Genomic DNA, 23859 nt, shown 5'->3' with positions numbered 1-23859 from the left:
CATGTCTGAAGAGTGCAAGATGGCTCTGAACCTGCTGATCAGACACAATTTGAGGACAATGAGTGTGATGATTTCCAGAAGTACTGCATTTAAGGCTCTTGTGCCATAGTACCATATACATTTATTTGTGGCAAATCCTGAAGAGAAACATAACAGTGGTAGCTCTGGTGACCTACTCCCGAGAAATGCTAGATTTTTTTTCTTCTGATTCTCTCAGACTCTGACACAGAGAGAAAGTCTACACATATGCTTCTGGATAGTAAGTTTGGAATAATAATAATAAAAAAAGAACTCCTCCATCTTTAAACCTACAGTAAAGCTGCAAAACTGTGCAAGTTACTGAACACAATTTTTAGTAACATTTATAAATTTTCTTTGATGGTTCTGAGAGAGAAAGAAAAGGGTTTGGTAATATTGTTTCTTCAAGAATGATGTTCTAGTGATGGGGACTTAGTTTAGGTTTTTTTCCCACTTCCATTATGCCATACAGTAAAAGCAATCAAATTTAAATTTTAGATTTAGAGTGAGGCAGAATGAGGCCTGGGAGTGCTACTTGAGATTTACCAAAGAATCTTTATTACATTGCTATGAATTATTTCAATACTTGTAACAGTATCATAAAGCTTTTTAAAGAAAAATTCCACTTAAAAGAAGACAGAAATAAATCCAGCCTGAAAACCAGGAACATAATACAGACTGGCTCTAGCACCTTATAACATAAATACTTATTCAGCATGAACTAAAAATGAACTTGAAACTGATTAAAGTCTTAGAAATATTTATTTAATACAAACAACATGTGCTATCAAAGACAAAAAAAAAGAAAAAAAAGAAAGAGAATCCTGGATCTATTTTTGTCATATAAACAAACTCAATTTGAAGATGTCATGTCTGTGTTTAAAAAGGTTCCTTCCTCCCATCACAAGCTTATCTTGAGGGGAAAGAACATCCCTACTCATAACATTGACAAATGTTGTTCTGTAGAGAGTGTTTATTTCCCTCTTGCAATTATTTTGTTATCAGTAAAATTTAAAAATGGCTTTCACAGCTTCTAGGTCTGGCACCTGATAGGATTAACAAAACATTTTTCCAGTAGAGAGGATTCGTGTGAAGGGACATGGAGTAACATGATTTTTTGTCATATGGAACTTAGAAACAGTTATTTCTATATAAATTTTTGTATCTATCATGAAGTTTCATTTTGGGCAATTAATACCTTAAACATTAATACCCTATGGCATGTTTTCTCTGTTTTAAAAAGAGAAAATAGACAATTCATGTCTCTGTGTCCTGTAGATGAAAAATAGAACATCACGCTGAAACTTGGTTTTGATGGTAGAGGCAAATTACTACCTGTGGACTTCTACACTGTGAATTAGCTTGAAGCTTGAAAATGTTAATTTACTAGCATGCCTTGTTCCCATAGTAATTCTGCTATATGTAGGAAAAAAGACTAAATATTTCAATCCAAGTTCCAACAATGAATTGGATGTATAGCATCTAGAATGATTTACTTTATTAAATGCCATATTACCTTTAATATCAAAGGTGTTTCTGTGTGCCACCATTATTGTGGGAAGAGGAAAGGACTGTTTTGTGTTCATGGAAAAGTACAAGTAGCTTAATATTTTCCAAAAGACAATAACTAAGCAACTTCCAAGGCTGAATGCCTATTCCATGAGCTATCAGAATCCCTAGCAAGGAGGCACTCACTCCCTGAGAAGCTTCATACAGTTGTCCAAGGAAAAGACAGCTTATCCTCAGGGAGAAAAGTACAGATCTGCTGAGATATCCCAAATACATTGACAACACAACTGTCATACTTAGCTTGAAAAACAGTGAAGCCTGATTTGTATCCCAGATGTTGTTGTCCTTTTTTATTTTGTATGCATACATGTATATATATATATATATATATGCCAGTGAAACATGCTCCGTTCCCAGGTTTATACCCACTCAAGGCCCCTGGGTTTCAGTGTAGTGCAGTTAACAGAGGTTAACTTTAAGCTGGAGTATCACCAGCCCATTAGCTCTCTACTCTTTAGCACAACACCAGGGCTGAAGCAAGATGAGGATTCATGCTGTTAAAAAGGAGACTTAGGTTAGATTAGAGACTGATCCCAGAATAGAAATCCTCATGAGACTTTTTTGTCACTAGATTACTGGAAAGGGGTCTGGTTACAGGAATATTTTGTCTGGTTCTCTTAGTTTGTAACAGGAGATTCCTCCTGCCAGGTCTGGAGGAAGAATCTTGGAAGACCTGTTCGGAAATATTCAAGACCAGCAGGTAATACTGGATTTGCCATCATTGCTTAGGTACTATACTCACTTATTCAAACACTTTGCCTTTATTTCTGCATATTGAAAAATATTTAGTAAGCTCTCTCTACACAGATTAATAGAATGGTCTGAGTTGGAAGGAAACAAAGAGTATTGATTTCCAGCCCCACTGACATGAGCAGGGACACCTTCCTCTAGACCAGGTTGCTCAGAGCCCCATCCAACCTCATTTCAAACACTTCCAGGATGGTGCATCCACAACAGGTATATAGTCTGCAATGAAAATATTGATAGTGACATGAAACAAATAATAGACTTTCTAATAAAAGCTTGAAGATCAATTAGAAAAGTCTGGTAAAAGGAAAACAGGCACAGAAGGTAACAAAATACTATATTTAATGGATTTAAAGCTTTGAGACATTTATTAATTTGAATTGATTCTGAGTTCATTGTTTCAATAGAACATTTTTGAATGTTTCATAGATTAAAAGTCACTAAATTTCATTAATTTGTGTGACTTAAATATATGTAGCTTCACCTTCTTTTTATTTCATTTCATTTAGAAAGCAAGGTTTTTAAAAGGACTTTCAGCTGAGTTCTTGCAAGCCCTACTACATAGGGGATGATTGTGTACAACTGAGCTATAAAACCCTTCCAAACAAAGTTAACAATAGAATTATTAAGGCAACATTAAACATTAGAAAATTAACAACATGTGTATCAAAACTGCTTCATTGTAATTCAGTAATAAAATAAATAAATATTGTTAATTTATTCCTATCATTAACTAAGCATATTAAAAAAAAAAACAGCATAGTTTTGACATTGCTATAGTGAAATAACCTAGCAATTAAAAAGAATGTTTGTATATTACACGTATGTTACCATTGTACAGAAATAGCATAAGCATAAAATAGTCTCCCAAAAATACAGAAAAACAAGCAAATAAGAAAAATTTTCTGTCAGCACTGTTGTTTATTGATGCTTTTGATTCAAATATCTATGTGTTGATCTATGTGGTTTAAAAATAAATATAGTATAAATTAATGGATGCATAATTTTTTTTTGTTTTGTTTTTAGCAAAACAATCCTTTTGGCAGTCTATACAGCCCTTATTTTAAGAGCAAAGATTGAAAACTCTGGTAATCTACAAGTACTGCAATACCCCAGATTTTGTAATTTGTTTTAATGAGAAATAAAAGATGATTACTCACTTAAAATTGGCTGCTGGCACTATCATAATACAAATTCTATTTTTTTTTTCTGACTAGAGCTAGAAAACCAATGAAATGTGACTTTTATATGGAAAACAAAATAGAAGTCTGGTGCACAAACAAAAATGCACTAAGGAAAAGACTGAAGTGTGTGGGTCAGGTAGGGTGTGTGCATAATACACAGTTTAAAATTTAAAAATCTGTGTGAAAGAGTGAGAGTAGAATTATTCATATAGAAGCAAGAAGACAACTTAGGGTTATATGCCAGAAAGAATAATAAAGGGAAAAAAATAAAGATGTTTCTGACACTTGCACTTTTCTTTCCTCTGTGGCCAAGGGTCTGAGCTCATTGAAGAGGGCAGGAACTTACAGTTTTTCATGTCAACTTGGATAAACCAGTTCTGTATCATTTCTCAAACTATGAAAACTTGTTCATTTTGAGGCTTTAAAAAAAGCAGTACATTTCCATCTATACCTGCTGTTAAGTCCCATATTTAAAATAATAGTGTTAAAATGACTTATGAAGAATACTTGGCTGGCTGTCACCAAAGTGCTTCATTATTTAATGTGTCATATAGTGAGGATGGAATTTAGAGTCCTTTTGCATATCAACAGCATTAATTTAATCTCTTTTTAGTGGGCAGCAAAACGAAGGCACCAGAATTATTTCTTTGAGTGAAGTACATGAAAAAACAAATTAAAAAATGGACCAGTTGCCTTTAGATTTTCCTGAAAGCAAAGTCAGTAACATTTGAGAGAAAATTAAAATGGCAACCTGCTGTCACAAAAGGCAGTGTCTGAAAAGTTGCATTTCTGGAGCAGGAAAAGCCAGGAATTCTGTAATTTGTGCAAGTGTCAGCTAGGAAAATTACATCTTCTTCACCAGAACTTTTCTGAAGAACAAGGTTGTGATCTGTCTTCCTGATTTGCATAAGAATTCTAAGGTCTGACACTGAAATGGACATAAAAAATCAGGATTATCTGGACTACAAACAAAAACCTCATTATCCATTAGCTCATTTATTAGTTTTGCAAAAACATTAGCTTGTCTTTTTAAATAAGAGAAGACACAAACAGTGAAAACTATTTTACTCAAAAGCAAGCATTAACATATTGCTGTTTAGAATAATTTTTATTAATTTCATTATTTTGAATTCTTCCATTCAGATTTCTTCTTTTTCTTTTCAATTATTTATTTTAACAACATTTTATGTAAATACTAATGAGGATGTAGCAATTTTGCAAATTAAAAAGAAGTATTTCTGTTATTGTGAAAAGTTAAAAATAAATAGACGATGTTAATACCTTGTTATTGCCAGTGGTTTTTTTAGCATATTTTTTTTTAAAAAATGACCCCCTGTTTTGTTAGGGAACAAAAAAAAAATCAAATATTTCTAATAGAAATTAGATAATTAAATGGGTGGCAGAAAACATATCTGTATGCTATATATAGTTACATATATGAAAAATAGATGTAACTGAAACATAAGTTGTTGTGTAGATGTGGCAGTGAATATGTCTATAAAAGCAGCCTCGGGCCAACATGTATATCCAGCACAAAAGGTCACTAATTGCAAAATGCACACTCTGATACATCTGCAGTAAATTTTATTTGGTTCCTCTGTTTTTCATGTCTTGTTAAACCTCAGCAGTAAATCACTGATTTATGCAGTGACTTCTTAGGCAATGACTGATGCTCATGATAAGAATTGTTATCTTGTGCAAATTAGATAATCTTGAGATATTTCACTCCTGCATTACTTTGAATTCTTTAGCAGATACAAAGTCTATTTGTAAATGGCATCTGTAACATAATATTTTCACTTGAAACTAAATCAGCTACATATGCTTGGGTCAGAATAAAATCCTTCTCAGACATTTTTTCTCTGTCAAGCAATTAAGATATTTGACTTTAGGTTGAAGACAAAAGCTTCAGAGCTTCAATTAATTCAATTCTATTTAATTCAGCCATAGTGACTGACAGTGCTAAATAAACATTATTAATAAATCATTAATCAGTAACTAAAGACTAGTCTCTTCCTGGAATATTTGACAAATGTCTACTTCAGGAAATCTCACTGGAATGTTTGTCATTCTCACAATTACAGTGGAAAGAACAGAGTGTTTCAGACAGCTAAATTAAAGCATGAGAAAACCAGCAGCATATTGGTTTTAAGACTGTAATAAACCCAGTGTTATTTACAACAAGAATTCAAAATACCAAGTTTCAAAATACTAAATAAAAATTGAATAAATTAGTTGTTGATTCAGTTTAGCAAATGGGACCCATGGCAATGTAACAAGCAACAACTCCTAGAGGGCATTAGGAACAAGAAATGGGAACAAAAAAAGAAAATTATGAAATTGAATAGGAAATTTGATGCATTTCTACTTCTCACCCCAGCCTCCAGGTTTCAAATAGTGCCTGAAATGTCATTCATGTAATTATTACCATATCAAGTTGAAAGCAATTTCAGCTCAGCTGATTTGATTGTGCATTAATGGCTGGGAAAAGAAGATAAAGAATGTGCATGGTAAAAATAGCTGCCCATTATTATAGCAGCAAATGGGGTCTTATTAGGTAACCTTAAATTCCTTCCTGCATTCAGGTAGTCTTGATTTTTTTGTTTATTAAAGAATAACACCGAGTAAAAAATAGGAAATAACCTAATTGAAGTCCTTCCTGTCAACTTCACCTTCTTCTTTGAATAGTGATTGAAACTTTTTGAGAGAGTTTACTAAATCTCATGGCGCTGAAGGTGGAAGATATCAGTAGGTCTGCTTACTGCAATTTAATTCCAGTAAAATGAGGAAAATAAGTAATATGTTGGTTGCTTCTTCACCCATAGCCTGGAGTCTAAAAGGGCCTCATTGCCAACTATTGACTTGGCAGGGTTTCTGACAGGAGAGAGCCTGGAGCCATCAGCCTCTACAGAGCAGCCCTTTTCCTCATTTATTTCAGCATCTCAGGGAATCTCTCAATTTATTGCTCACCTGTCCTCTGTCACGTACTTCTTTCCTCATCTTTACTACATAAAACATAAGTCTTGTGTTCTACCCTACAAAAGTTCTTGTCTCACATTTGTTTTCTAAACTACTGCTTACATTTACGTTGGGACTGAATTTGCAAAAGCTGCTGTCACTAATGGCTCCCTCCACGTGGGCTATGGTCTCCCAGTTTTTGTTTGGACTGGTTTGGCTATGTCCTTTTTCTTCATGAACTTCACTGAATCTAAATATATAAAACTGAAAAACTTTTTCAGAATTTCTCTTTAATTATTTGTGTATAATTTCTGTTGACCTGCACACAGAGAGCATCTTGGTATTGGTCAAACATAAAAAAACAGAAAGAGAGAGTAAGTTTCAGACATATATCATCTAGTCAGTAATTAAGAACTGTTAAGAGAAAAATCTGAACAGAAAAAATCCAGTGACCAGTGACACATGAAGATCAAAAGGACTATAAAACACCTAAAAAGCCCTCTCAGGTAGAAGAGACAGATTTTGAAAAGTCACTCTGAAAAATGAGACCTGCTGAACAAGCTGGAGGAATGATCCTCAGGAAACCAGACTATTGTCTTAAAACTCCTAACCTCCTATGTTTTGCTACTCCTTAGGTAAATAAGAAGAATTGGTATGCAAAATATAGGATTTCTCAGACTAACTCTTCTGTGAATTCCTCCAAAGAAGTTACAAAGACAAATCCTTCCCTTTTTTTTTAATCAAGGCCATGCTGTAAGAAACTTGTATGCTTTTTGATAAGCCATGAACTATAAAAACAAGCAGGATATATGATATTTAGCAGCATAACTTTGGAAACTAGGGGGAAGATGTCCAAAAGAATATCATTATGAATAGGAACTGAAAAGAATTCAATAGAGTGAGATTTTTTATTCAACACACCACACAGAATTTGATGAGGTATTTTGGAAAGAACCCTAGCTGTTATAATTTTTTATATGTCTCTAGAGAAACATCACTGAAGGAACATCTGTTTTTAGCAGCATATATGTGAAGAAGAAAGAATATCTCTGAATCACTAGAAATTACTCTTAGTTCTGTCTGCCTGTATACTATCATTGCCATCCTTATTCTTGGGAACAATCATAATAGTAACTTGAGTAACTAATAGTAATTACCACTATAAAACTGAAATGTTATCAATTTCATCCTGTATTCTGTAATCTGAATACTGTATAGAAGTAATTTTAGTTTCAGGTTCTCATACCTTTCTCTCCCTGAACTCTTTTATCTACAAACATCTAAAAACCCCTTGACATGAATAGCAAACACTGTAGTGTTATTAGGTCAGGTAGGAACTCTAGAGTGGGCGCTGCCACAAAGTGTGTTAAGACATGATCAAGACATTGTGCTCTTAGCTTTGTGTATAAATTATGAATATGGGGGAGGGGAGAACACTCTGCTAATGTTGTTTATTCTCCAAATATGAAATTTGTACAGGACAAACTCTAATTTACTGGTTTATAGTATCCCTGTGAATCAATGGATGTGAGTCTGGTAAAACTTTCAATTAAAAAACTTTTCTGCTTTTTGTTTAGGAGATTGGTACTTTTCATTCTGACAGAGACACTGTTGACTGAATTCCTGACCACAGAAATGGCTGGGCAGGGGGTTCATAATTGGCTACTTCATCAATTGGTTATTTTGAGAGTGCAGTAAGGACTGTCTGTAAAACTAAAATCCAGCAAAATAATGAAACCACAAACCAGGCATGTTTCATCTTAATAAGCAATGATATTTAATTGTGAAAGAATCTTTACTTACTTTCCAAGTGCAAAACACTCCATCTTAACAGTAGTTCCCCTTGCAGCTGTAAGTATGTAAGGAAAATGGACTTCAATTTTTGGTTCATATTCCCCCATCACACCTGGAAAATAACGAATGTTTAAAATATGAAATATCATCAGTTTTCCATTATCACAGAAAGATCCGTGGCCTGCTTTTTGAATCTGTCCAGCAGTAAAGCTGGTAATTGATGGAGACAGCCTCACTTGATCTGATGAGCTGTGCCCAGGTCCAGTATATATACTAAAATATACTCTTGAGTTTACCAGCAGCACAACATTGAGCTTAAAGAAAGGATTTATTTTTTCAAATTTGGGTTAATATTTAAATTTTTAAAGATTAAAGTGGGCAATCAATAGAAGAGTAAGGATTTTCATAGACCAAATCTTTGTTTACCAGCACATTGACAATTAGACAAATAAATCAACATATCATGCTGTGTTTGACTGGGGATCTTCTAAGCTCAGGGAAAAAAACCCTCAAATTATGTAGAAGCATTTGTGTACACAGATACAAACTCAGACATGTAGACATGCAAAATTCAGTTATGTCATTTTCAGTGAGACTTTCAGTTTGGAAGTAGATTTCTTTTCAGGGCAACACTTTAAGTGCTGTAAGATAGCATTCTAGGAAATGGAGAAACATTCAGAAATGGGAAAATATAAAAATGGAAATTAATAATGTTATCTCAGATTTGCTGTAGAGAGATTGACAACTTTGGAGAATCACAAGGCTTTAGGAAATGAGAAATCAGTAAGGAAATGGAGATATGTTTTATAAGGTGAAGTGAAAAATTTGTATTTGATGCCACTTGGAGGAAATATCATAACTAGCATGGAAGGAGAAGAATATGACTCTAACAGCTGTGTTTGGTTAGATGGAAGGTAGGAAATAGTTGGGAACAAAAGGCTGTATTTAACAAAGTAAGAATTGTTCCAATTTTTAGATGAGGAAAACTGAATAAAATCTGACTTATTGGAAAAGTAGCAACAAGACAAGTCTAAATCTATAAAAAATCAATCAAGATTCTCCAAAAAAATCTAAAGCAAGCAAATAGGAACAAGAAATGAAAAGGCAGGAGAGAAAAGAGATCTCTTATGCGAGAAAGAAAAGAAATGAGCATAAGAAGAAACATGGAAGTAGAGGAGTACAAGATTTACAGCTGAGAGAATAATAGTTGGCAGAGATGGATGAAAAAACAACCCACAACCTGCTAGAGCAAAAAACAATGCATAAGACTGAAATTGTAAAACATATATTCCTAGACTTCAAATGTTCCTTATGGGGCTCAGGAATTTCCAGTGGGGCTGTGCTCTCATTTTCCCACTGTCACTCAGGCCCCTAAAGAAGCTTGGTTCTGAGAGGAAGTCTGAACATATATACATTTGAATGTTTCATCAGGTGCTTAAGTCTAATTAGAAAATCTAAATGTGTCTCAAAAGTGAATCAAATTACAGAAAAGGAAAGCATAAAATCCTATTATTTCAAATAATGTAATTCTATAAATAATTTTATAGGTAGCAGATTTCTTTGTAAAAAAAATTATCCTTGCAAGAATTGTGTGCTAGCAATACTGACCTATTTTCTCCAAGACATGACTAAATCAGTGTTTTGACATTGCTTTATGAACCCTTTTTTTTAAATAGGAAAAACAAAACAAAACAAAAACATGTGTGTCCTGGGTATTAAAGTAAAGCCTGGCCATCAAAAAATGATAGCCAACTAAAATTTTCCTTAGCCTAGACTGAAGAGATTGCTCATATAATATGTCATAAAATTTATTCCCACTAGATTGTAAGATGTCAATACATTTATAAATTAGTTACACTCATTGTAACTTCGTTTACTGTTTTCTGAATTTTTTTTTTGTGACTATGAATACTAGTTCCTGATTTATCTCAGTTAACTAATTACATGGTTTTACAGGATATCTATCATATCTCCTTTTAAATATGTCTTTAACTGACTGAAAAACTCCAGACCATTTATCCTTCCTCAAAAAGAATCTTTAATAAACATTCCTAGTGCCCATGTGGCACCTCTTCAAATTCCGTTCTCTCACTTTTGAGATGTGAAGATGAGAACTGCACAGCAATCATGAAGATGTAGGTCTTTCTATGATACTATTTATTTCCTTGGAATTTTTTTTTTGTTTCACAAAATTCAGCACTATTAGCTGTTTTGTACTTGAGCTGATGTTTGTACACTGTGGCACCCTAGGGTATTTACTGGTAATATCTAATAAAGATATTATATTTTTAGGTTTACGTATTATATAAATTTGTTGGTGGTGATATTATTTATTGCGTATCTACTCTATTTCTATTATCACAATATCTTTTTGCAGTTCTTCAGGGTTAGTTTTAACTTTAAAAATTCTAAATAATTCTACATCAACAGTCTTCTCTACTTCTCTGTTAATTTTGTTTCCAGATAGTTTATATGTTGAATAGTGAAGTCCCAGATAAGTCTTCACTGGCATTCTCTCAGTTCTCCAAACTGTTTAGGTACTCATACAATAGGTTGATTTTTTTTCCTAATCTATTTTTAATTGAAAATGGGGCTGTACTTCAGCCTCTCTAAGAATTTAGTTTCCTCAACAGCCTTTGATGGGTGACCCTGTAAAGAATTACAAGAAATGCAAGCAGCTTGGCCATTTCTATTTGTATTCTCTCAGACTCTTTAGGAAAGCTGTATACAGACTGAAGCACAATTTCCCTGGTTAAAAGCTGTGTTGTTGGTATATGACTGTGTAGTAAGACTACTGTATGTGTGAATGTGCTGAATATAATCCTAATGATCATACTTTTTTATGTATTTTCTATCAACACACTTGACACAGAAGTCAGACCTAATGGTCTGTCATTCCTCAGATGTTCTTAGGAGTCTTTTTTTTTTTGGAAAAAAACCCCATCTTTTCTACCTACCTTCTTTCGAGTCCTAAGGCTCAGTGAAGGAAAATAGTACATCCCGCTTCCTTCCATACAGAAGTTGGGCCTTGGGAATTTGTTATGATTTGTAGTGTCGATATTTCCTCTAAGATTTCTTCTATATAAACTTCAATTGCAATTACAGTCCTGTTAGAGGAATCTCCTATGTTCCCTTGTAGTGAATACTGCTGAAAATAGTTCATTTAGGTTTTATGATGGAGCCTTAAATTTCTAAGGTGTTTCGTTTAAATCTCTGACATCTGCTGACTGTTCACACTCACTGAAAGATTTTGTGCTTCAATGAAATTAAAAACAGGTTGATTTTGCTTTTGGGTAAGGCTTTGTTCCGGAAATTGTGTTGAGTTTTTACATAGTATTTAACATTTGTTTTTTTAGCCCTGAATAAAAACAGAACTTAAAATAGGATTAAATTATTCTTGCCTTTAAAATAATACAGTAAATCTGTACCCATTTGAGGGACAATATTGTTTTTCAAATCTTATGTTTTTAACTTACATTGAGTCCCTTTGGTAAGTGCAATCTGTACACGTACTGAATGCTCTTTACATGTCCTGCCATCATTTCATACTCTTAATGAAATGCTGATTGACTGATGCTTTGCACCACGTCCTGTTCTTCTGGGTTATTGCTACTCTAGCAAGCAACGTGCCTGCAGCAACTGGCAGGAAATGTATAAAAATTACTGAGCAATTGCTTGGTGTCCCTATGAAAATTAGGAAACAAAACTCTATTATTGCAGAGGGATATTTTTCATCCTTATTATTTATGATCTTTGAGACCATGAAGGCCATTACAGTTGCATAGATATTAAGGGAATTGTTAAGGCCTTACCTTCCCATATTACACTATAATTGCTCTGCTATGGCTCTAGTGCCTCTAGGCTCTTTAGCTTTCCAGCTTCTGTTTTGGTCACCATGAGTCAGTGATGGCAAAACAATCATGACCTGCATTTTCATGAAGATTTTTGTTCATTTGTGTTAGATGCTAAAAGGAACCTGAACTTTTAAGAAATATTGAGGTTTTGAGCTACATGCACTGGAATCAATCTCTCTCAAACTTATATACATTACTCTCTTACAGAGGTTTGGCTAGGGCTATAAAAATCCTCTCAGTCATTTTTTTATATCTAGTTATCAAACATTCAATACAACAATAAATAAAATTGATCAGCAGAGAATAAAAACATAATATACGATTTTCAAGTAGCTAACAAATCACAGAACTCACGTGGTTGGGGCACTACAGAGCAATGGGATGCTGTTCTCAATGCTGCTGTGCTCTGCCTTCCCATGAAAATACATCCTTTCTAAAAATCCTTTACCTTTCAAGGCCTGACCCCCATCGTTCACTATTTTTTAGGCTAATTACACAGTGTGCTAGACTCCCTACTTCCCAAGCTTTGTGTTCACCTGAGTTCAGATCTGGGTATAAAAGTACTGAATTTGTGATTGATATGAAACATACCTCTTCGAAGTAAATCTAGTTTACCATACCTTGAAATCTGGTCTGGTATTAAAAATGGGTTTAAAAGGCAAATGTACTGTTTGTTTAAGTAAATCTTATCCCTGGCCTTCATTCTGAAGTATGTCATTCCACCTTAAATTTTATGTTTGGGTCTCTGCCCTTTTAGGCAGGGTCTTCTTGGCTGAGGGAGATTTAAAAACCAATAATCCTTTTGTTCTGCCTCTGATTACCAAAGAAGACACTGATTTAAAGTATTAAGCATATCACAGGACAAAGCACAGTTTAACCTCATCAATGTCTTGTTAGTCACCCAGCCAGAAAGGGACCTCAGTATTTGTAGAAGAGATCTCTCCTTCAGATTTTTTTACAATGATGCAGTTATCACAAAGTAATTGTTCTCCAACCCAAGTACAGGAAAAAAGTATTCAGAAAATCAGGTTTACTTTTAATAAGGGATTTCATTTAACAAGTTTTTTCCTCTAACTTTACTGTAAATCTCTGACTTGAGTTCTACACTCTACTATTCAATGTCTTATGAACCCTAAGCTATAATGTCTGCATTTCATTTTTTTATGAATAAAAAGAGATAACAATGTGATAAATATTGATTTTGAGGCACTTACATATCACAGGAATAAATGTAATAAAATTTCAGACATTTACAGATATTACTGCAGCTAAAATTCTTTACATTATCCACTAGGGTCCAACGAAAATGGAGAATGGAATAAAGAAAAAAGATCAGTTTCTGATTTTCAGTCCTTTCAGCTAAGAACAAGAGAAAGAGCTACAGACAGGATATCAGACATTATTGCTTTGCAAAGGACTGCTCTACCTCTTCATTTAGCCTGCTAATCCATGACATACAACCTCAGATGAAAAGTGTGGGAAAACCGCAGTATCCATACAATAAGAATTTTTTTCCTTCATGGTGCCAAAAAGAATCTGATTGCTAGAAACCATCCTCTTATTCAGCTGTGTAGAGGTGAATTCTTCTTTCATTAATCTTCCAGATATTAACTACCCTGTTGCATGTCCCAAAACATGAAGGCTCCTTAAATCCTTTCAGCCAAAGTGATTTGTGTTTGTTACATGCTCTTTCAGTAATAGCTCTTTAACTTTCTTTGTGGTCTACTTTTGAATGGAACAGGTTACAGGCAGTACTTGAATAAATGGCTGGTAAACATTTAAGACAGTAGATAGAAAATATTCTAGGATTCCTGGCTAAACATCATCAGAATGCTCAGGAGAAAATGAAAGCCAAATATTTCCTGTACCCAGGAGAAAGATTAGGCATGGATTGATATTTGCCATTATTTTGTTAACAAATGGTAAAACTCTCACATCTCTGTGACTAAGAATGCTCATCTGAGAAGTTTGCACGAAGAGGTCTCCAATCTTAATCAGATGGTGCAGGAATGTTAAGAATGGTTTTCTTTTATCCTGGATAAAGCTTTAAGACAAATTTAATTGGGACTCTTACTGGTTTGCATCTTCCTCTCAGTTTCTGGGAAACCTCTTTGAGGAGTGATAACTCATCCTGCTGCATAAGAATTTTTAAAATAATTTTAAAGATCAAAAGTTGAGTATCCTACCACATTGTAATGATGATCTGTTGTGTGAATATGTATCTAAACCCAAGAAAATTTTGCCTAAGAAATTGCTTACAGAATGTTCATGTACAATTTCTTCTTCTATCTATAACCTGTGATGCAAGCTAAGGTTGTCTAAGATGTGAGTCCTTTTTGTGGCAAATGAATATTTAGCACTTTCCCTGAAGACCTGTACTGTTAAAAGTGTCCAGAGATTTGTTTGGGAGAGCCTTGAATACACGCATTTACAATGACAGTAAATTGACAGCACAAACTGAATTAATTCAAGTATAATGATGATACCCACCATTGCATCCGGTCTGCAGCAGATATTTTAAATGAACTGGGAAGAATTTATTGACTCACCTGCTATTAATCTTATTCTAAATGGAAGGACCAGCCCCTGCTGTAAGTCCCTAGAAATTTACTGTGGAATAGTTGTTTTAAGGAAACAGTCCACAGCATTCCTTCCACTTAAATGTCTCTCAGACAGGTTTTGAGCTATAAATTTATCATTTGAGAAGCCTTGAAAATACTTATGTGAAATTGCATTCTGTAATGCACTGAACTAAGCACTAAACTGAATTAATACTAAAGTGCCAACAGTGTTTTCATATGTTAGAGAGCAAATCCTAGTGCATATCACTGGATGGAAAGAGGTCTTTGCTGGAATATATCCTAATATGAAAGAAAAATTAGTAATTCAGTGTCTGGAAAAAAATCATAATGAATACAGCACAAGAAGGGAATAAACTCTAGTTTAAAACTAAGGTATAAGATATTCATGTATTCCTAATTATAGAGGAAAAAAATGTAAAAGGAAGTCACATTTAGCAGAAAAAAAGTGTTTAAAGTTTAAATATAACTTTACTCTCACCACTTTATAATCCATATTTTACTCATACTTGATTTAACTAGTTTATCAGTTACATTGAACTTTGAACTCTGTCTGGAAAGCTTTTTCTAGAAATAGTATTACTATCTTGAAATATATTATTATTTATACCTCTTAAATGTATATATGTCATATATACAAATGAGCTTTCTGACTCTCTTCAGCATAAAAAACAACCAACATTTCAATTGAAAATGGATGTTTTATGAATGAAATAAAGGGAACTGAGTCCAAACCCTAAAAACACAAAAGGAATGAGGGAAATATTGGTATATTATTTAGTTCTTCAAATGAGAGACCAAAATTTCTAGTGTACAGATTGGGCGGCAGAGATTTCTGTTAACTTGTGTTTGAAGATGTTGAGCAGACTACGACAAAGTCTGCAGTCTTTTTCTGTATAGAAAAGTCCTTAGTGAGATTACATTAAACTTGGCACAAGAAATATTTGGCAGATTTCTTTTAGTCATCACTGGCCAATGTTTATTGTTTCTCCTTTCCAGTTGCCTGATATTCATCCAGGACAGGCCCACAAAAGATACTCAGAAACCTGGGAAATCTTATTTAATCTAAGTGAGTAGGAGAAAGATCTAATTTTTATGGGGTTTGTAATTATCTTCCTGATGAAAGTTCTCTAGGAATCTCAATTGTCCTATAGGAAATGACATAATTGTTTGTACTTCAAATATGACCTTAAGCTTAACTTTTTTTCCTTTCAACCTGCAAAGTTGTTTTACAGAATGAAAACAAAATATTCCCTTTCCATCTAGGTGCCAGAAGTGTCAAAACTATTGTGATGTCCAGAGAGAGTATTTCCCTCTCTTCTGATCAATTCGAACACTACTGCACGTAATAGTGTTGCTCTAATATTCATTGTATCTAATAAACTGGGAAAAGCTTCCTAAATAAGAAATATTTTTTCAATTGAGACTGCTCATATAACCATGCAAAACAAAGAACCTATTATTTCCTCAATATGAAAGACCAAACTAAAATTTCTCTGTCATCAGCAACAAGTATTGAAATACCCATTGTTTTAGACCCAATAGAAACAAATCATCCTGTTACCTACTTGCTGCAGTTTTAACTTCAAGTAGAACTCCTGCTGTTCATAATCAAATTATTTCGCTACTCTGAAAAGAATTCCAAACTGATAGGTAATTTCAATTTGAATATTATGCCATACACTATGACTGCAAAGCAGCAGTCACTGGTGAATTTCTATCTAAGATCCTGAGACACTAAGATACATAACATTCAGGACCATTCTTCATACTCTGAAACCATTTACAGCTGAAAAGGTTACTTTGGTTATCAATTTGCACAAATTTGAATTCAGTCACCAAGAATTAAAATATTACCAACATCCTTTTCCCTGAAATCTTAACAATTATGGTTCAATGCAACACCATTCCTAATCCTGACAAATTTAGAGGAACATTATTTTTCAAGTTCAGCAATTTTGGACTTTGTATATTCTGTATATAGATCAGTTAACTCCTTGCGCAAGTTTCAAAAATCATGAGGAGAAGGAGTGAAACAAAAAAACATAAGTGCAGATGATGTGCAAGATGCTACATGGCTAGAATCTTCAGCTATTTTAGACAATTTAAAAAAGCAACCACTGCATTTCCAGCATACACTGTTTCTATAAATGAATGGGAAGACTTAGCAATTAAAAATCCTGTAAGGAAGTTATCCTAAATGAACTCAAAAGCAGACTAAACTCAATGCAAACTTTTGCAATTAAAGAGTTCTTGCTCTACAATGAATCCTGGGACATAATGTTTTCACAACCTTTCCCTGTTTTCCTCCTGTAATAGCCCCATAGCCCCCTGGGTTCAGACATTTTACATTGTCAAAAGACCATCCCAAGTTATTTGTTCTTTCTACTTTTTTAAATTAAATATTTTACAAATAGTGTCTTTGAACTGTTTTGTGCTGTTTGAGAGTGTACTTCAACTATTCTAAAATCCCTATAAAACACTCTGTAAAAGGTTTTTTGTATAGGAGCCCTCTATAAAATTCTCTGCATACCTATAGATTTTCTTGCCTATAGGTAAGAACGATTGCTCCTAACTGGAACAGACTTTCTAAATAAAAAGAAAAAAAAAAAAAAAAAAAAAAAAAAAAAAAAAAAAAAAAAAAAAAAAGTGAATATTTTGGGAATAAGAAAACCTTGATCAAAACCAACTACCTTCCCTCATCCTATTACATGTATGTCCTTCTTTTTTTTTTTTTTTTAATTAAAATAAGACTAAACTGACCTTTCTTAATCCTGATTTTTATCCTATTATTTTGACAACATTGCAGGAGGACCTCGGCACAAGAGCAGAAAAAAAGAGATAAAAAGTACAAAATACCTGTAAACCATGCAGGATATACTTTCAGCAGAGTAAAAGAGAGATTGTAGTTTTCAGAGTGACCCATCATTAAAATACATCACTACAGTTTTACAGGAGAAATATATTTACTACCAAGTAATGGCTGTCCAGGGACATTGCCATTTTATCAATCTTCCCCTGGAGCAAACCTTGCATACATTCACGTCTCTGTCAGTGTTATCAATCTTTGTATACCACTAAAGGACAAACTTGATTTTGCCCAGACAGTTTGTCTCTGCTTGAAAAAAAAAAAAAAAAATCAAAGGAGGATTACTTCAGGTTTGATTCCTACCCTGTATTATTGAATAAGAAGAGTTCCTACAGTTTCTGTACTCTTTTTATGGACACAATTCTAATACAAAATGTTACTGCAAATCCTTGCAATATAACCCACACAGGTTATATTGAAACAGGAAGTCTACAAGACTGGAAAATCCAGAAAACCTAGCATGATTAAGTCACAGATGAATATACATTTTTGAACCCTTTTAAAATTCAGGTGCACTTTTTTGTCTTCTAGAATTCAGCTCCATATGAATAACCCCATTAGAGGACAAAACTACTAATAAAAGCTGAAAAAAAATTAAAAATAAAAAACATAAAAAGCCAAGGAATGAGAGTTCAAAACCATTAGAGTTCATCTTTAAGCAATTTTTTTAAAAATCTAGGTATCAGTTAATTAATAACTGTCAGAATTCTTCGGGGATGGGTACAGCTACATCTGTGAAACTGCAAACTTTGTTCTATCTTTATTTATTGCCTCATTATGCTACACTGGACATTTTTATGGCTTGATTTCTATTATTTGGGAATTTGCTATGATTTCTTCCAAATTTTCCTTCTTGCTGGTAAAGACATATTTAGATAACCTAGTAATGTTCAAGCAACATATCCCAGAGTTTAACCTCAAAAAGCATATACAGCTCATATTTCATCATGGAAAATTAGAAATTAACATCCTTAATACCTCAATAACTATATATTCTATCATTATGTGAGACTATTAATCACATTGAATTAATCATTAGAATGAGGACAGACAAAATTCAGTTCACTGGTTCACAGACTACAAAGACAGGGAAAAAATCTGGAAGTCAGTTACATGAGAATATGTCTGGTCAGACATACCAACATCTGGAGGTTAAACTAATTTGCTCTGATGGAACTTAGTAGAAAGTATCCTCTGATGTCTGAAATTGTTCAGGTTTGTTGGGTTTTTTTTTTTTTTTTTTTTTTTTTTAACTCTGGAAATTTCACCATAGCTAAGCAAATATGCAGTATCTGCACAGAGCTAAAATGAAGAATTATGTAATCTGTTACTGTATACTAATAATATTAAAGCTAACATATGTTCCAAAGAATAAGAAGGATAAAAAAAGTAAGAAAAACTGGAATAAAAATGTGTGAACTTGAAATAACTGAATGTGCAAATGTTTATACTCCCTGGGTTTCTATTTCCTAAATTTGAAAAGCCTTTCAGAAGTTTTTATGAAGATAATTTACTCCCAATCAGCAACCAAGCCTGTGAAGATACAATTTAACAAAGGTGTTTATTATTTGTAAACAGTTATCAAATATTTCCTCAAAGTTTGTAAGGCATTAAAAGGCAATTAGTGAAATGATGCATACTTTTTATTTCCTGCTAAAACTTTTTATCTCCTCAAAATTTTAGGGTGCTTTTATAACCTAGCTTGAAGTGAAATTGAATTATATGAAATGAATGATTGTCAAGGACATCTGAACAAATGAGGTATTCATTTTTTTCAGAATCCATTGAAGGATTTCTTGATGTTTTTATTTCATTTGCTTCATATCAAGCAGCTAAGCTCCCCTTTGAGACACATCACAGAAGAAATAAAATTTTAATAAAATCCCAATAAGTTCTTACAATCTTTCAGAGTTTGACAGAATGCCTTAATATTATTCCATTTCTTTCTCATTCATAAATAGAAATCACTGTTGTCATTGAAATGCTCCTTATCACAAGCTGTCTAGTCCCCTGGGCATAGGTACTGTATATACATCAAAATCTAAGAATGGTGATAAATAAATCAATTAGAGTATTTTGGAGTTAATGACATATATGTTTGGATAATACAGGCTATATAAATTATTTTATTTATATAGAGCTATTTGTAAAAGCTGTTTAAAACCACAAACTCTTCCTGTGGTTTCTAACAAATGTGCTGACTGCTTAGGGTAATGTCAGTTGTGATGCCAAACATCGGAACTCAGAAAGATGGATTATTTTTAAGCCTAAGTGAGTATTTGAAAAGTTTAAAGTAATTCAAGTCATTTTATGACATAAAAAATGCTTTAAAAACCATATTTAAAAATATATAACACAACTCAGCAAACACAGAGTCAAGTACATTTTCAGGTAATTTGATGTTTGTTTTAATGCCATTTTTAAATTCTACTTCCCTCTTGGTGCCTATTCTCAGTAGTTTCTTTCTTCATAAATTAATTTTCTTTAACTAGTTAGCACTACTTTCCAGCAGTTATTCTGTATTTTGGCATATAATGAATGCATACTTAAAAAAGGCTGTCATCACCCTTTAATATTTGTCAACAGACAAGGCACTATCACCTAAGGCTATTTGTATGAAAATGAAAAAGTACAGTATGATTTATGGAATTTTTTTATTATAATCCTGGATAATTTTTTAAATGGCCCATATTATTGCATTACATGGAGGAGGTAGAACCAGACAGATGTCCCAAATAACATGATCTAGCAACCAGTACTTTCCTTAACAATTTTTTCAAAGTAGGTTTATAAAGACTGCAAGGTTAGGTAGAAAGCTGAGGTTTCTTCTTCCTGCTCAGTCATACAGGAAAGCAAGCAACTTACTGAGAAGTACTGAAGAATTCCATGACAAGAAAGGAGCTTTTCATAAATACCAACAGATTAAAATTAAGGCATGGAAGCCTAGTAGAAATTCACATGTGTGAAAAAAAGTGAGTCAGGAAACTGGGAAATTGTTGAGCAGCTGTTCATCTGTGTGCAAACATTTCCTCAGTACTCCAGCACAGTTAAGAAGTTTGGATTATCACAGTGGTGTGACAGCCAGCCGTGAAACAAAAATTTGCTGGAGGCTGGTATTTACTACTCACTTGACATTTTAAAAAATCTGCAGAATTTTCCTTCATAGATTTTTTCTTAGCTCAGTGACGTAGACTGCTGCCTTTATCCTTATTTACTCTCTCAATTTCTTTCAGTGTGTTGTGTGCCTACATACTGTCAGTACAAGATGGATAATTAATCTGCTGAATTTCTGCACAAGACAGAACCAAATAAAAGCAAGAAGAAATATCATAAAGAATAAATAGAGTAAGATATTAATTATAAATATGACATTGGAATTCTATTTTTTTTTCAGAGTCCAAACTGATTTAATAGGCAGTCAATGTTTGGGCATTTTAATTTTGAAAAAAATTAAATTTATCAGAAAGATAATTTATATGGATTCACTATGATAAGTCAGTAAAATTAAACACCTGAAACTCAATAATTAACATAGGTACTAAACCAGCAAAAGAAAATAGCAAGTCATTAATTAAAAGAGCAGCTTTTTGCTGCAGAGGTTACATGCTATGCAGAAGGAAATTTAAACTTGCTACAATGAGCAAACATTAAGTTAATTTCATTCTAATTGGTGAACATATTTTAAATTTACTTTATTAAACTAAGTCATCTGTGTTTAAATCCAGAGTTTGTAACATGTTTGTAGCATAGGACTAATATTCATTCAAGAAAAAGCTATAAGCAAGACAAAAGAAAACTCTCAAAAGTTTCTCTCTCTTTCTCTCTTTGATTTATGTATATATGGATTCACATGTGCTGAATTGCTGTGAGGATCTAGAAAACATAATCGAATGTGGAACATCTTGGAAAGAAGGAAAATATCTGCTATTTTCTCTGTTCCTTGGAGACATGGCCGAAGAGATTGACACCCACCTGTCTGCAAGCTCCTTTCAGGCTGTTATAGAGGGTGATAAACACTTCTCTGAGCCTCCTTTTCTCCAGGCTAAACAATCCCAGCTCCCTCAGCCACTCCTCATCGGATGTGTTTTCTACACTTCTAGCAGCTTGACTGCCCTTCTCTGGACTCACTCCAGCACCTCAATATCGTTTCTTCAAGTGAGTGGCCCAGAACAGGACACATACTTCAGATGTGACCTCACCAGTGCTGAGTAAACAGGACAATCAATCACTGCCCTGGTCCTGCTGACCACACCAATGCTGACCCAGGCCAGGATGCCATTGGCCTTCTTGGCCACCCGGGCACACACTGGATCATGTTCAGCCACTGTTGCCCAGCACCCTTCAGGTCCTTTTCTGCTATGCAGCTTTCCAGTCACTCTGCTCCCAGCCTATAGCTCTGCCTGGGGCTGTTGTGACCCAAATGAGGAATCCAGAACTTGGACCGTCCTTCTGATCCTTCTTGTAGATGGGCCTCATATTTGCTATTTTCCAGTCAACTGGGACTTTTCTGGATAATCAGGACTGTTGGTAAATAATTAAGAGAGAGGCTTGGTGGGTTCTTTTACCATCTCTCTCATGGTGCATCCCATCCAGACCCATGGACTTGTGGGTATCTAATTGGCATAGCAGATCACTAACCATTCCCTCCTAGATTATGGGGGTCCCCACCCCTAACTTCCAGCTTGGGTACCCAGGACTACCCAGGACTACCCAGGACTTGGGTATCCTGAGTACAAATGCTTTTGGTATTAAAGATTGAGGCAAAGAAGTCAATAAGTATCTCAGACTTTTTGTCGTCCTTTGACACTATGGCACATTGTGCACCCAGAAAAGGATGGAGGTTCTCATCAAGCCCTCCTTTGCTGCCAGTGTATTTAGGGAAACTTTTTTATGTTGTCTTTAACCACAGTGGCCAAATACATGAATAATGTCCTGGCATCCTGCAGCTGGTCTGTATGCCCCGTGTGGCATTTGCCAGTCCCCTGTGGATGTCTCAGGTGCCCGAGAGTATCAGTGTGGCAATAGCCACTTGGATTGAGGCAACTGAATTGAGCCCTAAAGAAATAGACATGGCCTATAAAGGAGATGTGCTTCTCTCTGTCAGTGACAGAACATAAGAAGAGCAAGGTGGAGGAAATATTCTCACAATGTCTGGATATTTTAAAAGAAATTGCCTCCATGAACAACTTCCCTTTGCCAGTTGCTACAGAAAATACATGCATATACTGAAAACCAATAAAATCACAGTTCTTAAATTAATTAGAGTGTTTTTATGTAGGTATTATTCTTTCATGTAGTACCCAGAAATAATGCCTTTCTTACCATCGTTTCTCAGTGTCAGAGGCGTAGGAGGACTCAAAACTCTGGCGTTTGTCACTGTATTTTTCACCAGGCATATGTAGCTGCCAACATCGGATGTTTGCACCTTGGATATGTAGAGATTGCCTGTCTCCTGAGAGATGAAACGCCTGCTGTCTTCTGCCACAAAAGATGGGAATTCATTAAATACCCAGCTATAGATGATCTCTAAAAGAACACAGAAAGAAAATAAGATAAAGTAATTACAGAAACAATACTGTGTCATGTTAATAGATACACTAATGTCCATTAGCTTTATTTCAATAATGAAGTTCGCCAATAAAGTTCATTAGCTTTTTTCGATAATCTATGGGGGAAAAAAGTTAAAGATTTTTAAAACTTCTTATTTGTTTGGTTTAGAATTGAAGAGAATATTTTTTCTTCCCTTGGGATTTTGAAAATAGCAAAAATGTTGAATCCACAAGTTCCTTGTGAAGGCAGACTTAGTTCAGATAAAATAATTAAATTATTCATCAGACTCAGAAAACAGCAATAAGATACTAAATAAATACCTTTTCTAGTCTTTTGGGCCAAACCAATAATAATATCCAAAGAATTAATTTCTCTACTTGTTCAGTTTTGCAGGGAAATATATGAAAATGTTTCCTATGGAGCTATGGATGACTTCTGCAAATCTATGTGCATAAACAGGTTTCATTCCGAATGTTTGTTTTTAAAATCACTGGAGTGTACTAACTGTTCAACTTACCTTTTAAGTAATATTACTGCCTTATAGTTCTATCTTTTACATCTGCTTCATTGAAGAATTTCTTAACCCTTCCTTTATGCAGCTTAAATCCCTATGATCAATTAATAATTCCTTAAACCACAGCTACCAACAAATCAGTGACTTCTAAAAATAGCAGTTAAATCCAGTCCCTTGGTTCTCATTTTTATCCCATGAATCATCTATTCTATTTACCTGAACA

General features: G+C 34.1%; 1 protein-coding gene across 1 annotated transcript in view; it reads right to left on the bottom strand.

The window, feature by feature from the left end:
* Nucleotides 1-23859, bottom strand: part of CNTN5 (contactin 5) — a 237521-nt gene that overhangs the window by 138872 nt on the left and 74790 nt on the right. Inside the window, exons 6-7 of the mRNA XM_053934769.1 lie at nt 22895-23098; nt 8280-8382 (exon numbers count right to left, since the gene is read on the bottom strand). Of these exons, the coding sequence (XP_053790744.1) occupies nt 8280-8382; nt 22895-23098 (307 nt within the window). The remainder of the gene's footprint in view (nt 1-8279; nt 8383-22894; nt 23099-23859) is intronic.

The sequence above is a fragment of the Vidua chalybeata genome, chromosome 2 (genome assembly GCF_026979565.1).
Source record: "Vidua chalybeata isolate OUT-0048 chromosome 2, bVidCha1 merged haplotype, whole genome shotgun sequence".
NCBI classification, from domain to species: Eukaryota; Metazoa; Chordata; class Aves; order Passeriformes; family Viduidae; genus Vidua; species Vidua chalybeata.
Note: the sequence above shows the minus strand (reverse complement) of the source record. Positions and strands in the feature narration are given on the sequence as shown.